General features: G+C 38.2%; 2 protein-coding genes across 2 annotated transcripts; both read left to right on the top strand.

Annotated features, from left to right (window-relative positions):
* Positions 1 to 2010: 2010 nt before the first annotated feature.
* LOC122055301 (homeobox-leucine zipper protein ROC2-like) lies at positions 2011 to 5937 on the top strand. The gene is made up of 12 exons (XM_042616669.1): positions 2011 to 2301; positions 2382 to 2602; positions 2710 to 2827; positions 3093 to 3281; positions 3386 to 3808; positions 3912 to 4013; positions 4134 to 4334; positions 4406 to 4580; positions 4671 to 4942; positions 5023 to 5118; positions 5182 to 5577; positions 5661 to 5937. The coding sequence occupies exons 1-11, from the start codon at positions 2248 to 2250 to the stop codon at positions 5554 to 5556; spliced, it is 2226 nt and encodes a 741-aa protein (XP_042472603.1). The 5' UTR covers positions 2011 to 2247; the 3' UTR covers positions 5557 to 5577; positions 5661 to 5937.
* Positions 5938 to 6381: 444 nt separating this feature from the next.
* On the top strand, positions 6382 to 10814 carry LOC122055300 (FHA domain-containing protein DDL-like). The gene is made up of 10 exons (XM_042616668.1): positions 6382 to 6913; positions 7442 to 7476; positions 7662 to 7728; positions 8218 to 8275; positions 8460 to 8552; positions 9648 to 9762; positions 9838 to 9885; positions 9997 to 10042; positions 10152 to 10222; positions 10333 to 10814. Exons 1-10 carry the CDS (start codon positions 6515 to 6517, stop codon positions 10370 to 10372), a joined length of 972 nt encoding a protein of 323 aa, XP_042472602.1. The 5' UTR covers positions 6382 to 6514; the 3' UTR covers positions 10373 to 10814.
* Positions 10815 to 10824: the final 10 nt, after the last annotated feature.

Raw genomic sequence — 10824 nt, 5'->3', positions numbered from 1 at the left:
GTGGAGTATTTGAGATCAGTTACATACAAATCTTATTGTGCAGCTGCTTGTTATTATAGAGAGGAAGGAATTAATTCATGGCTACTTCTGATATCGGGTTCTAATGGTTTATGGTTTTAGTCTTTGTGCATGTACATCACACAAGAGAAGATACGCAGCTGAAAACATTTTGCTGATTTTTTTTTTCTTTTAAGGTCCTGAACAACAAATCATGATCTCTCAGTCTCAGAGTAAGACCTGTCTATGAGATAGACTGACCCAAGTGTTCCTAACACTAATTTCACCAACTTAATTCCCTCAATGTCAAGTCTACAGCATAAACATCAGCTAACCAGGAACCATTTATTGCAATTTGGTTTTTGCTGAAAGCTGAATTGGCACATTGATGAGTTGTGTGATTGATCAATGAACAGTGTGCTCAAGTATATATAATAATGAGTCTTTGTTTTTGTATTCCTTTCTGATTCAAATATGGCCATATAACTTTGAATTCAAAGAGGTCTGTGCTGTATTTGCATGGACAGATAGTTTTAGGCACAAAGCAGTGATTTTACAGTCACTTCAAAGTTGCTGAATCCATACTTTTGAATGAAGACTATCAGAATTGGGATTGGAATTCCTTCTCTGTGCCACAGAAACCATGCTTGACTTTCCAGATGACTCTTTAATTGCAATCTACTCTTCTTGACTTGAAGCATATTTCTGTTAGTCAAATCTGTTGGCTACGTAGGAAAGCCCTTAGCTTGTTTCGTCCAGTTCTTTAGCAATATCAAGGCCTGTGAATACAAGGTTTTTAAGAAGTAGAAGACTTCAAGCCTCTTGCAATCTTGAATTGCACCCAAAAAGTTATATTAAACCGTTTAAATAGAATTATCTTTTGTTTGTATTTCAAAGTTGTTAAAAAAATATTTACACATGAAAAAAAAAGAAAAAAGAAAAATCAATATTGGGATCCGATCTATGAAGGCCATGATCTTTCTATTTTCCCAATGAACTCATTGGAGAATTTATAGTATTTTAAAATGGTAAAAGGTTGCATGACATAACTTTTTGGTTTGACTCTCACAAAGAACAAAACAAATGGGCAAGATAATTAAGAAAAAGCATATAGAAACGAAAAGAAAGTAACATCCTTTTGACTTTTGTTCCCAAGTACATGACTATGAACTAGACAAATCCAAAACCAGGTAGAGCAGTAGACTTAACATTTTGCAACAGGCAAACACATCTTTTGTTGATTTATTACATAAAAATTAATTTTAATATAAATAACATCTCGTTAACAAAATAGATACAAGAAACATGTATGAGTGACAGAGTATACATGGATGCAGATTGCAGAGGGAGACTTAAATGGCTATGAGCTTGCTTTGAAGTCTTCTCCATCAATGCATGCTGTGGCACTCAGAGGCCTTAAATGTTCAGAGCTGTAAAATACACAATACATATATATAATAATAATAATAAATATAATGGGAATTTGGAATAAAATATTTGGTGAGATTAAGAGAGAAAATAGAAAACTATTTTACCAGCTGCATCATGAAGTTGTACAATATTTAAAGCCAACATCTCTAAGATGTAATAAAAACACTTCAGGAAGCATTTATTGAATCGTGTTTACCTTTACATTCTAGAAATTTCATCACATTTATGCAGAAATGGTTTGAAAGAATTCATTAATGACTGATTTCTCTCAGGAGAAATCTGGGTATTTAATCACAGTTTAATGCCAGACTTTATAACACTAATCATCTCTGTACTTGAATCTTTTCAATCTTAATTACACTGCATGGCATGCGCATCATAGTAAACACATGATCAAACTGTATAAAAGTCAATCTCTCTGGTAAACAGAGTTCTTGCTGGATTTAAGGTTTTTTTTTTTTCAAAAAAAAAAATTTATAATCTCTCTCATATTTATCTCCTTCTCCACCATGCAGTTCTCCGCAATTACACCGCTCAGCAGCCTCTTCATAAATGCAATTGCACTCTTTCAATGCAGCCAGCAATAACTCTCCTCCTCTCTTCTCCTTCCTTCTTCCTTCCTCAAATTCTCACCATTTCTCTTCTCTTTTAACCATGATTTATTTCTTCATGAATTAATCCTCTTCTAACCAAGGTTGGATCAACTCTGCCATATAGCTGCTGCTGCTGCTGCTACTGCGTCTAGCTTTTCACTGAAAGAGGAGGAGGAAGAGCGACAGATATGCCGCGCGCTGCCTCCACCGCCTCAGTAGTTGGACGATGAACGCCTCCGGCAATACTGCTGGGTTCGGTTCCACTCCATCTCTCACTCAGGTTAGCATTCATGGGACAATGTTGTTGCGATTACAGTTTGAGTTCACTCGAGTAGATCTAACTCGAGCTAGATGTTTTAGGCAAGTTTGATGGACATGGGGCGAGAGTTTTCGATGCAATATCGCGATGAGCTGATGGAGAACATGATGATGAGCAGGGAGGAAATGGAGAGCAAGTCTTTGCATGATGACGGTGGCGGTGGTGGTTCGGAGGAGGAGGAGCAGGGGCATGGCCTGCAGCAGCAGAGGCCGAGGAAGCACTACCACCGTCACACTCAACACCAGATACAAGAACTCGAGAAGTAATTAATATTTCTAAGTTTTTTTTTTTGAATTTGTTGATCTCTCTTTTTGCTATTTGATTCTATTATTTACAAAAAAAAAAAATTAATGTTAATTTGTGCTGCAGTTTCTTCAAGGAGTGCCCTCACCCTGATGACAAACAGAGAAAGGAGCTCAGTAGAGAGCTGGGGCTGGAGCCACTTCAGATCAAGTTCTGGTTCCAAAACAAGCGCACACAAATGAAGGTGATCTAAACCCTAAATCACAAATCCATTATCTCTTGATCATTCATGAAGATTAACTTAAGTGAACAAGAAAAAAAAAGAAGCTTTTAATTTTTTGGAGTTAAAGTTATGGATAATTTAAACTCCTAAGTTCATGGATCAAGCTTTAGATATGAGAAGAAATAGTTTATAATTCCTAGCAAATTAAACAAAAATGATGTCCAATCTTCTTTTCATTGATCTCTCTGGTTATATACATATTGCTCTACTTAATTCACGATCGTAGAACCAACAAGAAAAGCACGAGAATGCTCACCTGCGATCGGAGAATGACAAGCTTCGGGCTGAGAACATGAGGTACAAGGAAGCACTCGCCAATGCCTCGTGCCCCAACTGCGGTGGCCCTGCGTCCCTCGGAGAAATGTCATTTGACGAGCACCATCTCAGAATTGAAAATTCTCGACTGCGAGAGGAGGTTGGTTAATTAGCTCATGACTCATCACCTTCTCCGTCAACCTTAATTCAATTAATATATAGCTAAAACTGATACTGATCTCGAGTTAATTACTACCCTGTCAGATTGATAGGATATCTGCCATAGCTGCCAAGTACGTGGGCAAGTCTGCAACTTCTCGGCCCATGCTCTCTCCTCCACTCTCTGGCCGTTCCTCACTGGACCTCGGCACCGGGATCGACAATTTATTTGGCGGGGAAGGAGAGCTACTGAAGAGCATCTCCAGCTACATGGATATTGAGAAGCCAATGCTCGTCGAGCTTGCAGTGGCTGCCATGGAGGAGTTGGTGAGGATGGCACAGCTCGGCGAGCCGCTTTGGGCAGTTGGAATCGACGGCTTTACTGAGACTCTCAATGAAGAGGAATACGCGAGGATCTTCCCCAGAGGCATCGCCCCCAAATCTCCGGGAATGAAATCAGAGGCGACTCGCGCCACCGCTGCTGTGATCATGAATCATGTAAACCTGGTTGAGATGCTAATGGATGTGGTGAGAGCCGTGCTGCTCTTTTCATGATTCATTCATTTGCATTGCCACAGATGTGCTAGCTTCTCACACTGTCTCTCTATCAATCTGTGTTGTCCATGAACAGAATCAATGGTCGAACATATTCTCTGACATTGTATCAAGAGCTATCACATTGGAGGTGCTATCGACTGGAGTAGCAGGCAATTTTGATGGTGCATTACAACTGGTAAGAATTCCAAGATTCTCTTAGACAAACATGGCAATGGATGCTAATTTACTTTTTCAGATCATGGAAGTGTGCATGTTAATTACAGCTGTGTCTAGAAACATAACTTAACTTTTCCAGATGTCTGCGGAATTCCAACTGCCATCGCCTCTTGTGCCAACCCGGGAGAGCTTGTTCGCGCGCTACTGCAAGCGGCATGCTGACGGAAGCTGGGCAGTGGTCGATGCCTCTTTGGAGAGCTTACGCCCTGCTTCCGTCTTGAGATGCAGGAGAAGGCCCTCTGGCTGCATCATTCAAGAAATGGCTAATGGATATTCAAAGGTAATTAATTAATGACGCCGCCCTCATAATCAGAAAAAGTAGAGTAACTTGTATAATTTCATCGTGTACAGGTTACATGGGTTGAGCATGCTGAAGTCGATGATAGGTCTGTTCATGAAATGTATAAGCCCTTAGTCAGCTCAGGCCTAGCCTTCGGTGCCAAGAGGTGGACGGGGACGTTGGATCGACAATCCGAACGACTTGCGAGCGTAATGGCTAGCAATGTACCCTCCAGGGAGATCACTGGTGATGCCTGCCTTTTGATGATTAGTTATATATATGCAATGGCTTTTGTGTGGTAGATTGACAAATAAGTTTTTGTGGCATGCATTTTAGTGACGACCTCTGCAGAAGGGAGGAAGAGCATGTTAAAACTAGCTGAAAGGATGGCCAAAAGCTTTTGTGGAGGCGTGAGCGCCTCAACTGCTCACCAATGGACTACTCTCTCCGGCAGTGGCGCGGAGGATGTGAGGGTCATGACAAGAAAGAGTGTCGATGATCCTGGAAGGCCTCCTGGGATCCTTCTTAATGCTGCTAAATCCTTCTGGCTTCCTGTCATGCCCAAGACAGTCTTCGATTTCCTCCGCGATGAAAGCTCCCGCAATGTGGTACTTACTTACTTTCATTTGTTCCTCATCACAAATAAACCAGATGAAACTCATAATGCTTTCGATTGATGCATCCACAGTGGGACATCCTTTCAAACGGTGGCGTTGTTCAGGAAATGGCTCACATAGTCAATGGGCGAGATCACGGCAACTGTGTCTCTCTTCTCCGCGTCAACGTGAGCGAGCAATGTTATCCTTTCATCGACTGATCACTTCTAATCTCGTGATGTTGATCGCAGAGCGTGAATTCAAATCAGAGCAACATGCTGATACTGCAAGAGAGCTGCACCGATGCAGTTGTCTCCTACGTGATCTATGCCCCGGTGGATGTCGTAGCTATGAATGTGGTGTTTAATGGTGGAGATCCTGACTATGTCGCACTGTTGCCCTCTGGCTTTGTCATCCTACCAGATGGGCCTTCTTCCATTCAAGGCACTGCTGCCGCAGCACCACCACATGAAGCTGGCTCCCTTGTCACTGTTGCATTTGAAATCCTGGTCGATTCAGTCCCAACAGCCAAGATATCGCTCGGCTCTGTCGCCACAGTTAACAGCCTTATCGCGTGCACCGTCGAACGAATCAAAGCCGCGTTGATCGGTGAAAGTGTACAGTGAGCCAGGAACATGGTTGGTCTGGTAACATCACATCTCTGTTCTTTTAATTTGCAGACAGTTTACTAGTTAGTAAACCTCACAATTATATTGCCTCATCTTTACAGTGCAGCAGAGACAAAGGGCGAAGAAAATGTTTCATGGCAGCCATCAAAATCAAGTCTTGTTTTTGACATCAAACTGAATTCCTTCTATGTTTTGGGTTTGTACTCAAGTGTGTTGGAGAAATGGAGCAACCAACGCAAATGTCTATCTTGTCAAGATAAATTAACTTGTGATTTTAAGTACCTTATTTTATTGGTTAGTGTATGGACATAACGACTTTGTTTATTATCTGTTTAATGCGTCATGCTATGAAATTAAGAAGTTTTTCGTGGAGGATTAGATCATTGCATTCGTGACTAATATTTCGTAGGGTTTATCATTTTTTTTTTTAATTTTCCATGTGATATATTTATACTGGAAATAAATATTGAGGCATCAAAGATTAATTTTTATTTAATCTATATTTATTTGAAAAAAAAATGTAATCACTAAAATATGCATATTTTTGAATTTTTATTTTTATTTCATCTCTATTATTATCATGGGCGTGCTCAGGGGCTCGGCCTGACCCTGTTCCGGACAGTGTGTGCACCGTCGAGGCTGCATTGATCGGTGAAAATATTTTAGTATTAAAATATAGTTTTTTTTATTTAATCTCTATTTATTTGAAATAACTGTACTAGTGAAAATACTTATAATTCGATTTTTTTTAGAAACGAATAATCTTATAAAATGAAAACAGAAAAAATCCGTTTTGGAATTTGCTGGGCGGTATATTAAGTCTGATCGAGTTAGGTTTTCTGTCGTCGCCTAATTTTTGTTCGTCCGCTTCCTTTCCTTATTCGAGAGCGCCGCGCAGAGCTCCAGCCTCCCTTCCGTCTCAGGCGAACCTAAGGATCGGCTGCTCTTCCGCCGGATGACGTCTGCCGTGGAACGGAGGGAGCGTAGGCGAATGGTCTCGTCTGACAGATCTACTCCTCCTCCTGTTAGAGTTCGCCATTCCCCACATCGGAAGGCCTCCTCTAGAAGAGATGTTTCACCTGGTTACCCGAAGAGTTCCCGGATGTCTAGGTCGCCGTCTCCGCGAACCAAGCGCTTACGGAGAGCTCAAGCAGAGAGGGACACCCATAGGGTACCAGATAGAGAGCTTGAGAGAAGTTCTGGCCGGGAAGATATCGACAAGGGGAGGTACAAAGAAAGAAAATTATTGAAGGAGAACAATGACGGTTCACGGTCCCCCGAAGGACGAAGCTATAGAGAAAGACACCGTTCACGTTCCCCTGCTAGGGTTTCCGCAGCTGGAGTCCGTAATGAGGTGTCTGGTGATATCTGCCCCTTATTTATATTTCTGTTTTATCATTTGATTTAAAGTGTCATAATTGTATGTTTGTAGCTATGAATTTATGCTAGCCTTATACTGAACATCATGCATGATGCTGCAGGGTTGATTGGACAAATGCAATATGTCTGCGTTTATAATTCTTATTAAATACAGTTATAGGTTGAGTTCTCATTAAATCTTAATACAAATTTTATTGTAGTCTCTTGTGATTACTATTTTTAAGGTCTTGAGCATGTTGAACATTAGCAGAGTTATAGGTTGCTTCAATTCTTTAATTGTATTTTATTTATTTGATATTTTTGACATTTAAATTAATTTGAGGGTTTCATTTTACTATTGCTTTTTCATTTGCTTACCTCTCTTTTATGCTTTACCTATATGTTATATTACCTGATGTTATTTATCCGCAGCATAGTATATTGTTAGTCTTTATATCATGCTATCTTATCTATACTGTTCCATTTATTTATAAATTCTTAGCCAGTTTATCTTTTGTTTCAGGTCGAGAGGAAGACTAGTCCAGCTGAATATTCCAGGTTTGTGTGTATTCCATCAAATAAGACACCCTCTATAATTTTGTATCTCTTAACTTATAAGATTTCTGTTTGCTAGATATTTTATCTTGGTTTGTGGATTATAAATCCAAACAGACATTGTTTATTACATTATGTTTGTGATAAATTGTTCTTGTAATTTATCTTGGAAATAAATTTTCGTGCAGGAACAATGAAGATGATTCTCTTGCAAAGATGAAGGAAGCTGAGAAGGCACTGGAAGCAAAAGAAAAGGTTTGCATTGTCATATATCATCTTGCGTTTTTTATATTGTGCATTATGTATAACCATGTATCTTGGTATACACTAGTGATCAATTGATGGTCAAATTACTTGGAACTTGAAAGACATGCTGTAACATTGAGACTTGTAACATGAAAGTCATTTTTCTTGTAAACTTCCTCTTTGTGCATGGAATAATCTCATCTGATTTTTATTGAATTTTAACCTTTCTGGTTTCTGATAAATTATTCCTTCTCTCCATATCTGTTAAATGATCTTATGTTAAAGTCTTACTTACAATGATTTCACTCCGTGTCCTTGACTAATAAGAAACCATTTAGCACTTATGACTGTTGGAGTGTCTACCCATCATGTCCTTGACCATGATACAAGTTAGCTAGTCTTATTTTGTACATCCAATTCATTTTTCCATGTTTTAGATTTACTTTTTATGATGTGCTCAAGAGCTTTTGTAAAATTTTCACCTTTTTTTTCTTGCAGCAAAAACCATCATTTGAGCTGTCTGGGAAGCTTGCTGAGGAGACTAATAAAGTTAGAGGTGATTGTTTAGCCATTACAATTCTCCTGAAACTATTGGACATCTATAAATATATTCATTTTTGGTATTTCCTAGAAACAAAAACAATCTTTCATTCACCTTCATTTCTGATATACATTTTGCTTACATAGGTTAACTTTTTCTCTGGTATAATTCTCAGTTTTGGCTTGTTTTGTTTATTTAGGTATTACTTTATTATTTAATGAACCTGCTGATGCTCGCAAGCCTGATATCAGATGGCGATTATATGTTTTCAAGGCTGGAGAAATGCTCAATGGTAAGTTTGCATCTCATCCAAATGAATCATAAACTTATTAGTAATCACGCATGAATAATGGTATGCTTCTTTCCAATGGAGAACATATTGTCTAGTTTTATTGGTTCAGCTTCAGTCTTAAGAACATATCTTAATACTCTGAAGTTTCCAGAACCTGGCATGCATCATGACAAGAATTTTTTACTCATATCCTGGTGTTTCTTTGCCTCAAACTGTATTAGGTTCTCAAGAAAGCTATTGATGAAACACAAACTCTTGGATTTAATTAGGTTATTTGCTGCTGTCTTAAGAATTTGCAGTAGTTACTACATCATGATCTCCGGGGTGTTTTTTCACATATTAGGAGGTACCCACATAGTAGTAGTTTGGCAGAAATTATCCACAACCATGAAGATGATAAATACGAGAGAAGCAAATACTGCATTGCCAATATATGCATTTTATACTTCTTTTTTTTTCCAATTAATAAAACAAACTTAAAGTGTAACTAAAATCATCTCATAAGACAAAGGGTAGTGTTACACAGAGGATTTCATTTGACAAAAGAAGAAAATACAACAAAGCGGTACAAGAACAAAAGAGTAAACAAGATGAATAGTAAGTAACGCATAAAAAAGGAAAATTTTGCTTTTAGCATGTTAGGGAAAATCTCAAAGCAACTCTCATTACCTGAAACCAACTGGTACTTAAAATTTGCCATAGTTTGCAAAACTGGAGGGCAAGGGAAATATAGAGTAAGCACAAATTGCTAAATGGGTAAATAGAAAAGATGTGAATAAATTGTAATCTTAATTAAAAATTTCAGTGAGCTATGATTCTCATGTCAATTTTTGGGTTCTACTTGAGCATATAGTCAAATCTTAAATTTTATATCAAAGCATGATCATCTACTAAAGCCATATCCTCAAAGTATAAATAGTTTCATTGACATGTGGGCTAAATTCCTCTCCAATTCTCACCTATGCTTTCATAAATGGGTAGCTTAAAATTGCCACTCTTTAGTACTTCGCCATTTATTATGGTCATTTACTCCTTTTAGAGCTTTTAAATTGAAGTGTAATTCCAATTTAAGTGTTAACTGTTCCCAATCAACAGAGCCTCTCTATGTGCACCGGCAGACTTGCTACCTTTTCGGTAGAGAAAGGAGGGTAGCAGACATTCCAACTGATCATCCATCTTGTAGCAAGCAACATGCAGTTATTCAGTATAGGTTAAATTGCTAGCCTAATTATTCCTGGATGATGCTTTTAAATCTTTTGTGAATCCATTTAGTTTTTTTGTTCAGGCTTGTGGAAAAGGAGCAACCAGATGGTCTGATGTCAAAGCAAGTAAGGTAGTATACCCCCTCAAAAAAAAAAACGAAGCTTTGTTTAATCAATTTGTTAAGCAAGATATTTAAGTATAATGATATCATATGTTGATTTTTGACTTTATTCCATGTCAGACCTTATTTGATGGATCTCGGGAGCACAAACGGAACTTTTGTCAATGTAAGATTAACCACTTCCCACTCTTTTATATTCGTTTGAAATTCTGCATTAAGTGTCCAAATCAAACTATTCCGCAATCATCAGTTTCATTTGTTATTTGATTATGTAGGATAACCGCATTGAGCCACAGCGTTATTATGAACTTTTTGAGAAAGATACAATTAAGTTTGGCAATAGCAGGTATGTTAATGGTTTTAGATTTATCTTCAAGAAGTCACATTCTATTTGAATCAGAACCTTTATTAATGATTCTACTGGCGATTTATAATGTTATTCTATGTTATTTGCAGTCGGGAATATGTCTTGTTGCATGAGAATTCAACCACATGAACACCCATGCATCGAGGTGCCAACACAGTAGATGATCATGCTAAAACTGGCAAACACATTTTCAATCTCTGGAGTTTCATAACAAATCCATGGAAGTTGTCTACATAACAAAGCGTTGTACCCACTGCTGTTTTTGTTTCTTAGTGGCTCAACAAACTTTCATTCGCAAAATTTGCTAATGAACTGATATTCCCCATGTTGAGCTGAATGTGTCTGATTTTGATGACAGTGGATGGGAAATGGTACTCGTTGGTTTCTTATGTATCCTGTTTCTTGCTTCAAACTATATTTAAAGCAAGTCTGTAAATTGTTAAGAGGGATTGTTAATTTCATATTTTTTGAGTTTGCAGAAAGGAATTCATCAAGTTCTAGTATTGTAAAGTTGCTAAAAAGCTTTGGCATGGAAGGAACTGAGTCATGAATACACTCATTGAGCTGTTTATATTCTTTTC

The sequence above is a fragment of the Zingiber officinale genome, chromosome 3B (genome assembly GCF_018446385.1).
Source record: "Zingiber officinale cultivar Zhangliang chromosome 3B, Zo_v1.1, whole genome shotgun sequence".
In the NCBI taxonomy this organism is placed as follows: domain Eukaryota; kingdom Viridiplantae; phylum Streptophyta; class Magnoliopsida; order Zingiberales; family Zingiberaceae; genus Zingiber; species Zingiber officinale.
This window is presented reverse-complemented; position numbering and strand designations above follow the sequence as displayed.